Raw genomic sequence first — 18366 nt, forward strand, 5'->3', positions numbered from 1 at the left:
GTACTTGATTCTAGCTTCTTTGAAACAGTTCTACCAACCATGTCTCAGCTGGTAAATGCAATAGCATTTTTCAGTCCTATTACCTACTGCTCTCTCTTGACCTTGCTACTGCCTCCTTGAAGCCCTCTCCTCCCGTGGTTTCTATGATGCTATTCCTGATTCTTGATTCTCTTCATTTGCTCTGCCACCTTCACAGGCTCTTTCTCTAATCTCCTGTAAATGTTGCTGTTCGTTAGGGTTCTGTCCCCAGACTTTCTCCTTACATTTCATTTTCTCTTGACTTCTACCTATAAAAGCTAGCTTAAAAACTCCCAAATTTTATCTCCACAGTACAGAGGCCACTCTTTAGTTTCAAATCACTATCCATCTTCAAGGATGTACCAAAGCCTCCATTAATTTGAGGCTGGTCTTTCCTTCCAAACCTGTTCTCTATCTCCTCAATTCCCTTCTCCCATTAACTTCACTTCCAGTCAACCAAATCAGCCAAGTTGCTTTGCCACTATCTTAAGACTATTCTTTCTCATTGATATCCTGTATCATTGGTAACTAAGTGCATCTGGATATTTCTTGAATGTACCTTCCTATATCCATGCCACAGCCTTAATTTGGGAATCCATGGTTTCCGAAAAGGATCAGTAAACTTCCACTTTGCTTCTTCACTTCCAGTCTTCCCAATCAATCAATCTATCTGCCACCTTCTCTCCAGCATGACTTTTCTAAAAAAGAACAAGTCTTACTTTACTATCTATTTATAAAAATGTTCAATAGTTGTCTGTAGTTCTCAGTATAAATTTTGCCCTTTTAAGACTCATTTCTTACTCTTAACACTCACCTATTAACACATTCATGCTTTCTATATACTATTTCTTATAACTGAAATGCCTTTCTGCTATTCGGTTTTAATGGCTGACTGAGGACTCACCAACACCACTATGCCTCAAAAGTAGTGTTTGAAAAATCACTATTTAAAGTTTTAGTTGTCATGCAGCTTCAAGAGCTCAACTACAAAATAATATAATAGAAAGTACACTGAGCTTGGCACCAAGTTTACTGTTCTGTTATTTAAAAGGGAAGGGCTTCAAACTGTTCTAAACCTTTTTTTTCATTTGTCAAGTTTACGGGTTAACCTGGATGATCTAAAGGTCCATTAAAGTTAGCAATTCTAGCTTTGTAGTTAAGAGCACTAAAAATTATTAGGTACTGAAAACAAGCAATAAGGTTAATTTATAGCACTGTTCAGCTTCTACGGATCCATTAACATACATCATTCACACACAATAATTAACTTTATTAACTAGATAAAGACTATCTTCGAAGGATTTAGAGATAAGGTCTAAACGTGACTGCAAGATCAAACCAATTAGATATAAAGACAAAACTGTAAACTGAAAAGAAGTCAAACAATTACCAAAAGGAGGGCTACCGAGTGATTAAAAGACCTAGAGTGATGTAAAAATTTTAAAGCAAGAAAATTCAGAAGGCTAGATCAGGGTTTTGATGGCTTTTATGCATCAAAAAGCTTCAGTATAAAATAACTCTCTTCTAATTAGAGAGGTCTTCTCATGGCCACTCGATTTACCTTCTCCCTTCTGAGCTTTGTTGCCATTTGCTTTTTTTTAAAATTCTACAGTGATTTTTAAAAACATTTTTATTGGAGTATAATTGCTTTACAATGGTGTTAGTTTCTGCTTTATAACAAAGAGAATCAGTTATACATATACATATATCCCCATATCTCTTCCCTCTTGCGTCTCCCTCCCTATCCCACCTAACTAGGTGGTCACAAAGCACCGAGCTGATCTCCCTGTGCTACGCGGCTGCTTCCCACTAGCTATCTGTTTTACGTTTGGTAGTGTATATATGTCCATGCCACTCTCTCACTTCGTCCCAGCTTACCCTTCCCCCTCCCTGTGTCCTCAAGTCCATGCTCTAGTAGGTCTGCATCTTTATTCCCATCTTGCCCCTAGGTTCTTCATGACTTTTTTTTTTTAAGATTCCATCCTCTTTGTCTCTCAGGCAGATGCTATAAATAAAATCAGCTCAAGTATCTGATCATTGTAAACAGGCTTTCGGCGATAATGAGCCTCGAGTCATCAGAGCTTCGTGGGATTCAACACAACCCTCTAGGTCCCTCCCTATCCGCGCGCACCGGGCTCCAGGCAGCGCCTCGAGGGAGCGGCCAGGAGTCACAGGACACACCGCTGTGAGGGTTAGGTCCCCTTCGCCTTCACAGAGGCGGGGAGGGCGTAAGCTGGGCCTATTTTGGTTTCGTTCGCGTTTTTGTGAGAAGTAGCCAGCGGGGTGAGCAGCGCCGAGAGGCTACCGGGCCCCCTTTCTCCATCCCTCGGGAGCGCGCACCGGGGATCGAGTGTGGAACGGGGCTGAAATGGCAACCGCTGGAATAACGGACTCGGCTCCCTGGGGCCCCTTAACCGTCGGGGACACGCCGGGCTGTGGGGGACACCTGGCCTTCCCCGTGCCAGCCCCAGCGAGGCGGTGGACACAGCAGTTCCGGAGGACCCAACGGACGCGGAGGTGGCCTCAACGCCCGCCGCCCGGGCCGGCCTTCCCACTCCCGAGGCCGGGAGAGCCCGTCCAAGAACCTCGCTGGCTGCATCCCCATCCCAGAACTCAACACCCACGCCCTCACTGGCCCCTACCGGTTCCTTCTGGAGGCTCGCCAAAGAAAGGGGTGCGGCCCAGGAACCCCCTCCCCGAAGGAAGCAGCCAGGACTCGGATTCCTCACCCCAGCCAGTGGGCAAAGGGACGCGGGAAAGTGGCTTACTGCCCACGCACCTGCCTTGCGGGCCCGTTTTCGGCAGTGGCAGCTCAGACGTCCGAGTCGCTGCCACTTGGTCCCCGCGTCTCCCTAGAGCAATCCCGCCGGCGGCCGCTCAGTAGCGACTGCTAACTGCGCATGCGCGTGCGGCCGTGGGCGGGGTGAAGGCGGCGGCCGGAGACGAGTGCTGCGCGCACCTGCACCGAGGGGCTCAACGGCCGCAGAGGGGCGCAGCTGTGCGAGGCAGAAGCAATCGGGCGCACCCTCCCGACCACGCGCCGCGCCGCCGCAGCCGGCCAATCGTTCCGTGGATCCGGCTCCAGAGCTGGCCTGGAATTCCTCCTTATCCTTATCGTTATCCATCCGAAGACTTTTCCCTCCCGCAGAGCGCCTGCCCTCTGCAAACTGTGAGGTTCTGCTCCCTAATGCACATAATTAGGTCCTGAATTTTGAGTAAATCACATTTGAGCAGCGTCCAGTTAGTACCCCAGGCCTTCCGTAGAGTTCTAGATGTTCTGATGAGAGGTCATTGTGGTGGGCAGGGAGGCCTACTATTTCGTGACAGTGTATGATATAGATATGTTAAATGTTAACGTAATAAATGTACTATATGGTTTCTTTTCGAAATGCTGATAAGAATTATTAATCTTCTATTGTGCTCACTCTGCTCTAAGGGCTTTACATTGCTTATCTCATCGAACTGTCCCAAAAACCCAGGTGAAGAAACTGAAGGTAATTACTTGCCTTTAACTAGTAAATGGTGGAAATAAGAGTTCAAATCCAGGTCTGTCTCTCTCAGAGCCTGTCATTTTAATTCACACTAAAAATAAAAATAACAGCATAAACGTAGTATTGAATCACATTTCTTTGCCCCACAGGTGTTGGTCATGCAGCTCTTACTACTTATATTTGATAGTAAATCTTGACTTTGATTTTGGTATTATCACGCTTTCAATTTTATTGGTAAAATAGAATATTTGACTTGTGATAACCTCTGTTAAAGAGCCTCAGTTTAAGGGAATTGATGGTACTCCATGCATAAGATGTGATTGTTGTTACCAGAAAAAATAAATAAATAAATAAATAAAACCAAAGTGGGGCTTCCCTGGTGGCGCAGTGGTTGAAAATCCGCCTGCCGATGCAGGAGACACAGGTTCGTGCCCTGGTCCGGGAAGATCCCACATGCCACGGAGCAACTAAGCCCGTGAGCCATGGCCGCTAGGCCTGCGCGTCCGGAGCCTGTGCTCCGCAACGGGAGAGGCCACAACAGTGAGAGGCCCGCGTACCGCAATAAATAAATAAATAAATAAAAAGATGTGATTGTTGGCTAGACGTCAAGATCACTGAACATTTTTCACATTGCATCTGTGATAAGGCCACCATTTCTAGACTTTTGACGCTGTCATCTTCTGGAGCGTGTTTGGATAGCATTTAATTTATGGGTTAAAAAGGACAGTTATTTGAGGTAATTTGTAACAGTATTATCCTCTTAATTTCTTTTTTTAGGCTTTCCAACTTCTGTTATTCAACATAATTCTGTGGCTCAAAACAAATACATTTGACTTGTTAGAAAAATCTTCTGAAGGATCCACTCAAAGTTTGCAATGAGGAAGCTGAAAGCCCAAAATTTGGGAACAGAGAATCTAAGCTAAATGGGCCATTAACCTGACCCACTGATGTGAAGATTTGTTAAAACCCCAAGATGCTGATACATGCTTAATTCTTATTCTCAGCTTAGAATGTTGTTTGAGGGACTACCTATTTACCTATTTTGATATTTTCATAGGAATTCAGAATGGAAAGCTCAAGTGTTTTCACGTATTTCTTACCGAGAGCCTTATGAAACATTTATTGAGCATTTATCTTCTGTATGCTGTGTGTGAAAATATTGGGAATGCAAAGTTGACAACTACATGAGCCCTGCTTTCACATAGCGAATAATATAGTTAGAAAAATAGACATAGAATCTGTTAACCAACATTTTAGAAACAGAGACCTGACTGAAATAGAAAGGTGTTTATTTGGGGCTTGTTAGGACTTCTAACAAACGAAACATTTGAATTGTGTTTTGCTGGACTACAGAATGAGGGAGGCTTATAAAGGCAAAGACCAAAAGGTTATAGTTAGTTACATGAGTTGTTATCAAGAATTCTAATTGGAGCTGGCAAGAAGTGAGGGTGCTTGTTAAGTAAGGATTGGTTGGGATCCCAAATGGTTGCATAGTGACAAAGGGAGAACTTGAGACCATAAGGTTGCAGCTGGCAGGTGTCGTTTTGAGTACAGCTGGTGGTGTTCTTGGATCTGGTACAGCTCAAAGAAAGTTCAGGTTCTCAGTGGTGCAGGGACTTGTCTGAGACCAGGTCCTCAATGGCCGCCCAACTCCATTTTTGTATGCCTGAACCATGATTACTCTCTTATAATTTTAATTTGTCATCAAATCAAATATCCAATAATATGTTACATAATAGAATGGACAAAATGCTGTGACGGACTATGTTTCCAGTCATTCTTCCTAAATTAAAGAAATCTTCATCAAAGAAGTATTCAATACTACTGGCTCCATGCTACAGGCATTCTTGGTTTCATGGTTTAAGCTTTGTCTTTACTTGCATCAATTTTGGTAAACTGTATTTTCCTAAGAAATCACTCATTTTATCTAAGGTTTTAAAAAGACAATTAATATCAGTAAAACAAATCTTTCAGCTCATGATTCATTGCCAATCGGTGGCTGGTAATATCAACACAGCATCTAAAAATACATGCTAAGGTAGGTAAAGAAAAAAAGTAAGATGATGGTCTCCATGGGAAAATGCCTGCCCAGATTTAGCTCCCATTATTTGTTCATACTTGTTGCAATTCTGCCACAGGGTGGAAGATCCATATGGTACGCAACAAATCCCCAGATACTTTTACACACCTATGTTAGAAGAGGTTCTCTCTTTCCCTTCTACCAGGAGTATAGCCACATTTACTGTTACTACTACTATTAGTAGTATTACCGTCTTACCACTTACTTCAACAGTAAATGGTACGGATGATGGTGGCTAATTTCAATACTTGAGAGACATTTTGGCAACAGAGAATTTCACCTTCAGTGTTTACAGAGCTATTCGCTTTAAAAGTAATGTTTAAGAAAAAGTCTGGTCTGCATGTGTTTTCTACAAACTTATCTGATATATTGTGTCAGGCACTTAAATACATCATTTGTCTTCATATATATGTTTGAAGAAAAGTGATTTTTAAAAAGCAAAATCAGTATGAATTCTATAAAATAAATGCCCAAACCAACCAATGAGCCCTATTTGCTCTGCCAAACCTCAGATAGGTGTCTGGGGTTCTCCAAATCTCCTCTTCCTCATACACCTCAGACCGGAGGCCGTGGGTGGTGAATGAGACGCTCCAAACATCTACCATTTGGGAGCAGTGGAGATGGGAGTGGAAACTGGGGGCATTTCTCCTGGCTACATTAGAAACATTTTCTAGAAATGCTTTGTACTGACCCCTGAAACTCTCTTGTTCTACGATCATTTTATTAAGGACAGCAGTCATCGGGTTGAATTGTTAAGGCTGTGTTTCAACTTCCTTCTCTTTATGCTTCTAGCATCTGCCACTTCCAGGGTATTTCAGTCAGTGTTCAAATGCCTCTTTCTGAGTGCCACCGCAGGGTTCCCTTGGAATCTTCTGGAATCAGCTGAGCTTCTCAACAACTGTCAGTCATATGTTGGACAGCCTCCTCTAGCATCATTCCAGTTTACGGTTCCAACCCTTCAGGTATTTTGTTCCAGTCTTGGATGGTGGGCTAAGAAGTCCTAGTAAGTACCTTTTCAAGGAATCTTGCCTTCTTTTTGAGGAATGCTCTACCTGGAATTAGTTTTAATTTTTCATATTAGCCTGGAATATGATCTAGCAGATATAATTTTAAAAGCTCAAAACTGAAGTCAAGTTAAACATTTTTGTAACATACATGTGTCTTTTTTTTCTTATTTTTCTCCCCAGCTTTATTGAGATATAGTTGACATAGAGCTTCTTTCTCTAAAAGGAAAAAGTGACATGGACACATATGAACAGTTCATCTATCATATTCTCTTTATACGTTGGTATATGATACAGTTCATATTGAGGTAAATGGGCAAAGTTTGACAGTCAAGGGTAATACAGCAGTATGAATTAATATTTTCATATTTTATGAAAGATAAGAAAGAAAGAATATCTCTTATTATTTCTCAAAATAAAGTAAAACTCAATAGAATAACAAGAGGAAGAATTGTAGATTTTAATAGATTCCTATAAGAAACTGACGAATTAGTAAAGATTTAAAAGAGTTTAACAAATAAAAAGGCTGATATAAGAGAACCCTGCACCCAATGAAAAAAAGTAAATCAACGATATACTTCAATTAAAAAAAAGCAAGTGAATGACTCATATTTTAAAGGGAACGTACAAAGACTATACATTCTTCTCAAATTCATATGAAACATAAGAATTCATAACAATTCTTAAATTTCATCACACGAAGTTCTCTAACAACAATGTAATTAAATTATAAATCAACAATAAAAGACGGCAAAACCAATATATCAAAAAAATACACACTCCCAAATAACCCAAGAGTTAAGAAGGCAATACTAAGAGCAAATATGAAATCTTTAGAACTGAATGACTATCAGAATACATACACATCAAGAGGTTTGGTAATCAGCTCAAATGTCACTTACCAGTAAGTTTAGAGTTTTAAATGCATATATTAAAAAGACAAGAAGATACTGTGGCACTGCCACCCCCAGAGCTGCTTAAACTTGTGCTTTCTATTTTAGATGTCTTAACAAAATGGATAAGAGCATATACCAGTTCATACAGAACCTGTCCATGACAACAGCAAGTTTCTGAACTTTTAGCTATTTATTGAGAGAATTTGATAACATCACTAAGTCAACAAAATACATTTCTTAATTTTTAAAACCTTTCCTGTCTTTACTTTTTATAATAAATTGTAATAGTAAAAGTACAAGCATCATAAACAAATGTTCTAATTTTCCTTGACATAAGAGGTAGTTTAATACTTTCAAGTTTACTAGTTTGTTCACTGTTTTCTCCTCTTCTGTATAACTATGTGTTTTTATTATTACAATTTCTGAAAGATGCCATTAGAAATCATGGTGATTTAAGGTTCCAAGGTTTACAGAGTTTCTTCTATTGTTATGCTTTATTTCTTCATATTTCCTGTAATAAAAATAAGAAATCTGTAACGTCTAGAAATAACATTAATTCATAAGGATGTAATTATTTTCATGACAACTTCTTGACAATACTCTTTCCTTATTCTGTGCTTTTGATACCACCTCCTTCTGAGGTCTCTTTAAATAAAAGAGACATATAAAACTTTATGTAATAATTTTGAAGAAAATACAAACATGCTGTATATCATTCTTTAATAAAAGTATTTAATAAAATAATTCAGTTAATGCATTTTGATGGGAAGTATTCTTCCATCACCTCCAACCAAGCTTACCAGGTTTAGCAAAAACAACAAAACAAATGGGTCATACACACACACAAAGTCATTGTTTAACTGAAATTCAAAGTTAATTGGACGTCCTGTGTCCTGTTGTTTATCTGACAACCCTCCCTCCAACACATTGAGACACTTTGCCCTATGCCCAGTGCACTGCAGTAAAAGGAAGATGGCTTTTCATGTAGGATTGATTAAGCACTAACAAATTATAAAACACACTATTCTCTGGCTTATCAACTAATAGAAAATCTTTAAGTATTTTATTTAAGTTTTCAGAAGTTATTAGTGTTTTAATTGAAATTCTTTATGTTTATTACAGATTTAGAACATGAAATGATAAAGAACATTTAAATTGAAGACATAGGTAAAATTTTAAAATTTGTAAAACTAAGCAAATTCATCACTAAGATGAATTTTTTATTTTATTAAATTATTATTTTTGAACTATAAGCTAGATAAATAGAGATAAGCTAAATTATTTTTCTGCTTAATAAACTATAGACAATTTATCTTATAAAAAAAGAAAGTTTTATGAGAAGTGTAAGAAATTATTTAACTGGTTAAGGAACAAATTTTACATAAAGGTATTTTAAAGGACTTAAAGGAGTGACTATTAAGGAAAACACAGCAATAAAAGTGTTGCTATGTTGGTCCTGATTAAATAAAAGAGGGTGACATGTATCTCTCTGGGGCCACATATGTAAATCTTATTTCACTTAATAAAATTAAAAGTTGAAAAGAATTGACATAAAATATCCAAAGTCTCGGTTTAAGGTGGTGGACAGCTAGACTCTACTGAAAAGAGAGTAAATGAACAGAAAGGGCAGTAACTCCAAACAATATTAGAATGGAGGGGGGCTCTCAGCCTAGGAGACATTAATGACATGAGACATAGAAATCTGATGGGGGAGTGGGGACTGCCAGAGCAGAGGTGAGGAATCTGTGACCCAGACACACAGGACCAGGGCTACAACGGAAATGGACGATTTGATGGAAGATGGGAGCTGAACAGGGGCAAAACCTGAGACTTGAGCAGCCAGGACTTATGTCCCAGGCAACACTGGCAACGTGCACACACAGTCTTCTTAACAAAAGCTGAATGCACCATCTGGATACAACTAGCATAGGCAGTGTGTGTACCGGTGCCCCAGAACAAAGCTCACTATATTCTGGCATATTGGTGCCCTTCTCTCCAACCACTAGGAAAACACACACACACACACACACACACACACACACACAACCAAACCTCCAACACAAAACAATCACAATCTAGCCTTTCACATACTCTAAAACATAGTTTGCAAACCAACAAATGCTCCCCATGTACCAAAAACTCCCAGGAAGCATCATCCCTTTCAATTTTACAAAGGAATATGAAGAAAAATGCAGGGCCAGAGTGGGGGTGAGGGAGAGGTAATAAAATTTACCCATATCACCACCAGACAACCAGGAATCACCAAATATTTGAGAAAGCATGCAGCATAATAGAAAAAGATCAAAATAAGCAGACAGATTGATCTGATCACAGAAAAACACCGCTCATTTAGAATGCAGAAGAGAACCTTAAAAATGTGTCCTGAAAAGATCTAACTAATAAATTCAGAGATTTGAGAAAAATTGTATCCTCAAAACAAGTAGGTGCTAGGAAAAAAAGAACAAAATTTTTAAAAAATTTGACAGAAAAGTTAGTCAAGGAACCCCCCTAGTACATAGGAAAACAAGGGACATAAAATGGTAAGTAGAAGCTATGACATATTAAGGACTGGCTCAGTAAGTTTAATGCCTGATTATTAAGACTTTCAGAAAAGAAACTTAGAAAAAAAGGGGGCAAAACAATCAAAGTGATAATATGCCTTGGACTAAATATTGGTGTCACCCTGACTCAAATTCGTATGTTTGAAGTTTAAATCCCCAATGTATTTGGAAGTGGGGCCTTTAGGAGATAATTAGGTCATGAGGGTGGAATGCTCATGAATGGGATTAGCGCCTTTTTAAGGGGATAACGGGACCAGAGCTCTCTCTGCTCTTGGCCACGTGACAATATAACCAGAGGACGGCCATCTGCAAACCAGGAAGAGAGCCCTCACCATAATTTTCTATGCTGGCACCCTGATCCTGGACTTCCCAGCTTTCAAAATGGTGAGAAATAAATTGCTGTTGTTTAAGCCACTCAGTCTGTGGTATTTCTGTTATAGCAGCCCAAAAAGACTAAGACAATAAAAATGAATAAGAAACTGAGCTAAATATTCATCTATCCTGCAGGAAAAATAATAATGTGGAGAAATAAAAATTAGCAGCATAGGCATATTATTTAGCGGTATAAAGGTAACTACTAGAAGAATTTAAACCAGGAATGATTAATGTTGTTGCCTCTGGTGAGTCAGATAGGGCTGGGGACATGCAGAGGGTTGATGCTGTTTATTACGAGTTCTTCTTTTTATTAACTTTTAACTATATGTGTATGTGTATTACTTGATAAATATAAACAAAGCTAAGAATCTTATATAACTGAGTTTTATTCCATTTTGAAATGCCCTGTTTGGAAGATGGAAGGGATAATCCATTCTGCAACCCTTTTATCAGTTTGGAAACATCTAATTTTAAATATTTAAAGTCTTAGCAAATGGACAGTGCATTATTTCCCTGCAGTTGTTTTTGATAGGGAAATGTGGTTTCATTAAAGGATGCTGAAAGTACTTCAAATTCCTAAGTTGGGAGGGAAAAAGGGGTAGTAGTGGTCTGCTTTTTGTTCTTGTGCGAAAGAAGGGAAACATTCAGAAAAGAGCTGTGAAAAGAGAAAGACACTTGACTGACAGGATAATAATGGATGAAGGTGCCTGGACAATTTGATACCTGAGCTACTTTATTTCCACAGAGCAGCTGGGCATCGATCATATTTTGAGCTATAGTATGTTTGGGTATCTTTGAACATTACAATCTTGAAAACTCAACACGTGCTTTACCATATCTCATCTTTGCTTCAAGCTTTTGCTGATCTCAGTCCCACTAAAAAAAGTGAAAAACCCTTCACCATGATGCAAGTCTAACTGAAACTCAGAGTGCAGGGTTACCTTCATGGAAATGCACCTTTTCCATGGTGAAGTGATATGTGTATAAATAAAGCATACTTTTGGTTGTATATTATGTGCCTTTTTTACTGTTAAAATGTGAAAAGGTAATTTTGTATGAATATAGTTCCACCCACAGATATCATTCGGAGGGCAGTGTTAGGTGGAAAGTGAACGCGACTGGATTAGAAGGGAATAAATTCACATTTCAAAACGCACAGGAGCCAGCTACTAAGCAGATGGAAGCGGCTCTAAGGATGACCTAAGCTCAAAGAGTGGGAACAGGCAGGGGCTTTGGGGTTGACTGCAGAGCCGCAGTTGGAATATCCATGCTTGTGCCAAACAGCAGACGTCAGACATGACTGTTTCCCGGCAGAAGTAGTGAGCATGGGTGCAATGTGGAGAAGAAAAGCAATACCCAAGAAGAATGTGATCTTCCCTACGCCAAAGAAGAGCTACCATACACTGAACAGCAGAATGCCCCATCCCTTGCCCTCTCCCTTCCTTTTTCTGCAGGAAGGCTACAAAAACCAGATTCAGCAGTCACAGACTAAATAGCAGACAGTCTGAAAGACAAGTAAGAAACAAGTTTTCACTTTGGGGAGCTTGAAACACAAGAAGCAACAGAATCAAACTGAGGTGAGTCAAGGAAACAGAAGCCACTTGAGGTAATTTGAATAAAGAAATAGATTTGCTGCAGAAAGAATAAAGTAGAGGTGAACTCAACTCTCAGAAAGATCGGGGAGCAAGGGACAGGAAGCCACTTTCAGGAAATCTGGAAGTACAGGGGTCTCAAGGAAACCATGGCAGATGATCTCAGCTGTCTCAGCAGAATGGTAGGCCATCTGGGGAAGAACTCTGGAGACCAGAGGCCACCAGTGATCTCAGCTGCCTGGCAGCTTGTGTGACCTCAATTCCTGTCCTTCTCAGCCTTCCTCTGTGTCTATGAGAGTATCTCACGCCCACAGAATCCAAAGTGTAACTTTTTCGGTAAAGACATTCTATGAGCTGTACTTCCCGGGTTTTCCCCTGAGAAGCAGAGGAGAATGCAGAGGAGGATGGCAATGATGCAGAATTTACAACAGACAGTGTGTATAGGAAGCAGTTCAGATAACGAGTTACACTTATACTAAGGTACTAATGTTTAAGTGTAATTACTTTTCTCACAGAGAGAGGATACCATACACATAAAAAGAATCAACTAGAAGTCCTGGAAATGAAAATTTTGCTTTCTGAAGTTTAAAAACAAATAGACTGAAAAGTAAAAGTTCAAGAATGAACTAGTAGTCTGCCTAATGAGATGGTGAATGAGATGCAAGTATCTACCTTCACTGTTTCTTGCACTCACATTGAACATGATAACATTGAGGGCCATTTAAAAACACATGATAGGTTGAGAATCCGCCTGCCGATGCAGGGGACACGGGTTCGTGCTCCAGTCTGGGAAGATCCCACATGCCGCGGAGCGGCTGGGCCCATGAGCCATGGCCGCTGAGCCTGTGCTCCGTAACGGGAAAGGCCACAACAGTGAGAGGTCCGCGTACCACAAAAACCAAAAATAAAAATAAAAATAAAAACACATGATATTACAAACAGAATGGGAAAGAAGACAAAGGAAACAAAATGAAGGACGTCTGAGACAGCTGTACCTCAAGCTGCCAGTGAGAGACGGAGAAGCAATCTGCAGGGCAAGAACACCCCAGTACTGCTAGAAATGGAGGTGAATGTGGGGCAAAGCTATGAGGATGGCTTGCAAGTCTGTCTTAAAGCTCTAGAGACCCTCTCTGGCCTCATGAATCCAGGTGACTATCTTTTCTCCACTCCGGAAGGATAATTCTCTGAAAAGGAAAACAGAGGGTATCTAGACTCAAACCAGGGTAGGGATAATAATGAAAAACAGGACAAATAAGTGAATATTGACAAAGTGAACACTGAAAGCTCCATCTATCTTTGCCCACTCGGCTCCCAGATTCTCTAGCAATTTAAGCAAGACTTAAAGATACTAACATAGGGGACTGCCCAAGGGAGGAACCTAGCCACTCCTCCCCATACAGTGAAAGGGACAGATCCAGCCATGTGCGGCATCCTCTAATCAGCTTTCTCTCCATTTGAACAGACAACCTACCATCACTACATATATGAGGAAAACCTTTAACGTGAAAAGCAGGAACCAATTAAAAAAAAAAAAACTTAGAGGAAAGAGAAACTATGCAGGAAGAAGAAATCTTTTTAAAAACTATTAAAATCCTCAGAGGGTAAGTGGAATTATTTCAATCATAAAATAACAACCAAATGTTATAAAAAGAGGCAGTGACATTAGGAGAACAAAAAGCGTTCTTAGAAATTAAAACTAAGCAAAACAAACCAAAAAACCAACCAAATCAACCAGCCAATGAAAACTGCCCTCCCCTGCAAAAAAAAAAAAAAAAAAAAAGGAAGCAGTAATACAAAGAATGTAAGACAAAATTTAGAAAAATTCCCAAAAAGTAATGCAAATAGATAGATAATAAGAAGGAGAGAGCATGAAAGAGAGAACATCAATCCAAGAAATCTAGCATTTGAAAAAGGGTTCCTTAAAAAGAGCATAGAAAAGGGGAAAATTCATCAACAAAGTAATTTGTGAATATTTTCCAGAATTGAAGCATGAGTTTAAAGATTAAAAAGCCCCACCAAATATCAAGCACCATAGATAAAAATAGATCCAGACCATCATCATGACATTGTAGAACCCAGTCACAAGAACATTTTTAAAGGTTTAGAGATGGGGGCTTCCCTGGTGGCGCAGTGGCTGAGAGTCCGCCTGCCGATGCAGGGGACGCGGGTTCGTGCCCCGGTCCGGGAAGATCCCACGTGCCGCAGAGCGGCTGGGCCCGTGAGCCACGGCCACTGAGCCTGCGCGTCCGGAGCCTGTGCTCTGCAACGGGAGAGGCTGCAACAGCGAGAGGCCCACGAACCATTAAAAAAAAAAAAAAAAAAAAAAAGGTTTAGAGATGGGAAAATTGGTCTTATACAAAGAAACAGGAATTAGAATGGCTTTAACTACTTTTCAACAGCTGAACTCTTGAATACCTTCAAAAATGGGGGGAATCATTTCCAATTTAGAGTTGTTTGCTCAGCCAATTTAACAATTAAGTGTAATAGACTGAAGTCATTTTAAGATGTTTTATTTCTCCAAGACTTACATCTCACACCATCTTTCTCAAGAAATTACTGGTGGGTGCGCTTCACAAAAGCAAACAAGGAAACGAATGATGTAAATGATGTATTTAGATCAGGATCCAGAAAATAGGGGAATCAACTTAAGAGACAAAGGAAACCCCAGGAGGTTCCTGAGATATCTGCCAGAACTGGTCAGAAGGCTGCAGGAGAGAGATCTGTCAAGATTAGAAAGTGACATAAATGCAGAAAAGCATTTGATAATATTCAACAGTCGTTCATGATTTTTTAAATGTTCGAATATATCAAGAAAAGATTTCGATAATTCACTGAGAATCTGAGGCTGAATTAGTGATAAGTACATTGAAATAAAGCAAACTTACTCGAAAGAAAAGAAGTTGTGTATAAAGGATGAGTAGAAAGATTACACTATGTAGTTTTAGTGTAAATAATATTCATAGTCTCATAATTATAAAATCATTGAATACTGAACTAACCAATGATATAACTGTATTGAGGGAGTAAAGGTTTGAGTGGAGTGAACTCTATCAAAATTAAAATTGTTCCTTGAAATTTTGTTCACTGAAAGACACTGTTAAGAAAATGAAAGGGCAAGGCATAGCTGAGACCTGTGGTCAGACTATATAGAGAATTATTACAATTCAAAAATAAAAAGGGAAAAAACCCAATTTTTTAAATGGGCAAATATTTGAATAGACTTTTCATAAAAATATATATATTTCATAAAAAATATATACCTGGGCTTCCCTGGTGACGCAGTGGTTGAGAATCCGCCTGCCGATGCAGGGGACACGGGTTCGTGCCCCAGTCTGGGAAGATCCCACATGCCGCGGAGGCTGGGCCCGTGAGCCATGGCCGCTGAGCCTGCGCGTCCGGAGCCTGTGCTCTGCAACGGGAGAGGCCACAACAGTGAGAGGCCCACGTATGGCAAAATAAATTTTTTTAATTAAAAAGAAAATATATATATATATACCCTAAGAATATATTTCATTAAACATGTATATATGTATACAAATATATAAAAAACACATAAAGCACATGAAAAGATGCCCAACTTCACTGGTCATTAAAGAAATGTAAGTTAAAATCATCATGAGATATCAGAATCTGCCTATTTTAGAATTTTATATAAATAGAATTGTATAGTACATAGTCTTCTGCACCTGGCTTTTTTCATTTAGCATAGTGTTTTAGCAATTTATCCATATTCTTGCATCTATTGATAAGAATGAGGCTTCAAATTCAGATCTATTGTCTCCAAATCCATTGTACATCCACAGTACAGGATAAAAAGGGAAAAGGAAATTGGTCCTTCTGAAACGGTATAGCGAATGTATCAGAAAGTTACATGCATAAAATTTTAAAAATACATAAACAATAAGGATATAAAATAACATAATAAATATCTGATAATTTTCTATATATTTATATCAATTTTTATACTTACCACTTTATTATTGAAGTTTAACTTTTTATTGATTTTTTTTTTTTTTTTGTGGTACGCGGGCCTCTCACTGTTGTGGCCTCCGGACGCGCAGGCTCAGCGGCCATGGCTCACGGGCCCAGCCGCTCCACGGCATGTGGGATCTTCCCAGACCGGGGCATGAACCCGTGTCCCCTGCATCGGCAGGCGGACTCTCAACCACTGCGCCACCAGGGAAGCCCTAACTTTTTAAAATGATATAATCTCTTATCCACTCTAAACAAAGTTGAGAAATAGTCTAATCCTTGATATGCCATATTTTCCAAAGAATGATTCTGATCATTTTTAAAGAAGGTGTTAAAATTATGAAATTCCTAATAATAGATATCCTGTTAGAAATTTTAAAAATAATTTAATATAATAACATTTGACAAATCAATAGATTGCTATTTTTCTGTTTTATGTTGTATGAAGAATAAAAAATAAGAAAGCTAAGAATATAACATCAAAGTATGAGTCATTAGATGTACATTCTCCTTAATGTGTCTCAAATTTACAATGATAAGGTTAAAATATCTTATCTGGCAAAAAAATATAATGGAAAAAAAGAATCCCATTATTATAGCATCAACAAATAGAATGGTATAGACCAATTTCTTTCTGCATCACCTGTGGCTATATTTTATGTATTTTGATGGTATTACTTTTTGCATAAAGATTCATAACAGTTAAGTTTTCGTTATTCCAGACACTTTGTCTTGTTCGACAAACACTTTTAATCTTGAATTCCACCTTGCCTGATAGCTAACAGCTAATGTTTACTGAGTTCACACTCTGAGGCACTGTCCCAAAGAGTGAAATACAATAAATACACAGAGATAGAGTAGAAAAGGTGGAAAGAGGGCAGGTGATACACAATGGATGAAATCATGGGATGATGTTTATGTGCATTTCTCTCATTTCAACTGACAGAGGATTAAAGAGTCATTTGCTTTGTTGTGTGAAGAAACTAAGAAGGATAGAGATGTCAATAGTATTTCAAAGGTGGAAGAAATCTTAAGGCTCATTTAATTTAAACTCCACATTTTATAGATGAAGAAAGCTCCGAAGAATGTGGTAGGGCTTGCCCAGTATCATGTACATAGGTCACCACAACTAAAAACTAGGTGTTTTGGGCCTCTCCTGTTGTGGAGCACAGGCTCCGGATGCGCAGGCTCAGAGGCCATGGCTTACGGGCCCAGCCGCTCCGCGGCATGTTGGGATCTTCCCGGGGCGGGGCACGAACCTGTGGCCCCTGCATCGGCAGGCAGATTCTCAACCGCTGCGCCACCAGGGAAGCCCAAAAACTAGATGACTCTGAAGTCCTTGCTTTTTCTACCCCACCAAGATGCTAGATCAATTACAAATAACATTGCTTTTAAAAATGATGAAAACCTTAGAAATGATTAAAAACCCAATAATGCTGAATTTTTGTTCATTTGGTAAACAAAGGTCTGAAATAAGAATGTTGATACATTTAAATTCAATAATAGAGGCATTTTGTTTTTGAAATATTCTTTTATAATTCTGAATATTAGACCAAAATAGTGAATTTTATTATAATTTTCAAAACTTTTTTTAGTCTCCTTATTTGAATTGTACAGCTGGGAACAACAAGGCATAGAAGGTTTCATAGGCTGGATTTTTCTAACCATGTCAGGTAACTTGGGCCTTGTAAAGATGATTGCTCTTCATAACAAATAGTTCTGTCATGAGATGAATTGTGTTCAAACAATTTTCTCTCATGCTCTCATCACTCCTTTTCTAAAGATTTTATAAGTTCATGAAACATTGTACATTACTCAACTACATTTCAAATTACTTACTTTGAAATATTGTTCTTTTCCAGGGAATGATGACTGTATACCCACATGCTGGAAAAGAGAAGGTTTATATCGAATGCGAATATGCTTATTTCGTTCTGTACATTTCTCCTGGAGGAAAAGAGAAACAACAATCTTATGTAAAAACCCAAATACTCCTTTTTATTGCATTTACTGATGGCAGAACTTTTTATTATATTAGTTTTTGCCTGATTCATTTTTTTTGGCCTAGTTCTATATTACTATTTTAAAATTTAAACAAAACATTTAATTCTTAGCTTTTTCTTTATAAGAATAATGGAACAAAAAAGCTAAGATATAAATACATGTATTTTCATGAACTTTGTTAGTTCATTAGGAAATCAGGCTACTGTTGTACCAACTATAATTTTCCTCTCCTTTCTCTTTATTCCAATAACATAAAGTTTTGGTATTTTTCTGTCAATCCATTTATCTCAGACTACGTTATTCTCTCCCCAGTCACTTTAATTCCTAACTAACCCTCCTCAATTTCTTCTTAAAAAGTGTTATGATTAAAACA

At 38.9% G+C, this 18366-nt stretch overlaps 2 protein-coding genes across 4 annotated transcripts in view; both read right to left on the bottom strand.

Annotated features, from left to right (window-relative positions):
- Window positions 1-3002, bottom strand: part of CLGN (calmegin) — a 47240-nt gene extending 44238 nt beyond the window's left edge. For 2 of the 3 annotated variants that reach the window (XM_067035559.1, XM_067035561.1), the window contains exons 1-2: window positions 2798-2920; window positions 578-716 (exon numbers count right to left, since the gene is read on the bottom strand). The gene's annotated coding sequence lies outside the window, so the exon portion shown is untranslated. Of the gene's footprint in view, window positions 1-577; window positions 717-2797 lie in introns of all 3 variants that reach the window. The other variant, XM_059066461.2, reaches the window with a different exon arrangement.
- Window positions 3003-6843: 3841 nt separating this feature from the next.
- MGAT4D (MGAT4 family member D) overlaps window positions 6844-18366 on the bottom strand; it is a 51848-nt gene continuing 40325 nt past the window's right edge. Inside the window, exons 9-11 of the mRNA XM_067036905.1 lie at window positions 17829-17936; window positions 15278-15426; window positions 6844-8000 (exon numbers count right to left, since the gene is read on the bottom strand). Of these exons, the coding sequence (XP_066893006.1) occupies window positions 7925-8000; window positions 15278-15426; window positions 17829-17936 (333 nt within the window). The 3' untranslated portion in view covers window positions 6844-7924. The remainder of the gene's footprint in view (window positions 8001-15277; window positions 15427-17828; window positions 17937-18366) is intronic.

This window comes from Kogia breviceps, chromosome 6 (assembly GCF_026419965.1).
Source record: "Kogia breviceps isolate mKogBre1 chromosome 6, mKogBre1 haplotype 1, whole genome shotgun sequence".
NCBI classification, from domain to species: Eukaryota; Metazoa; Chordata; class Mammalia; order Artiodactyla; family Physeteridae; genus Kogia; species Kogia breviceps.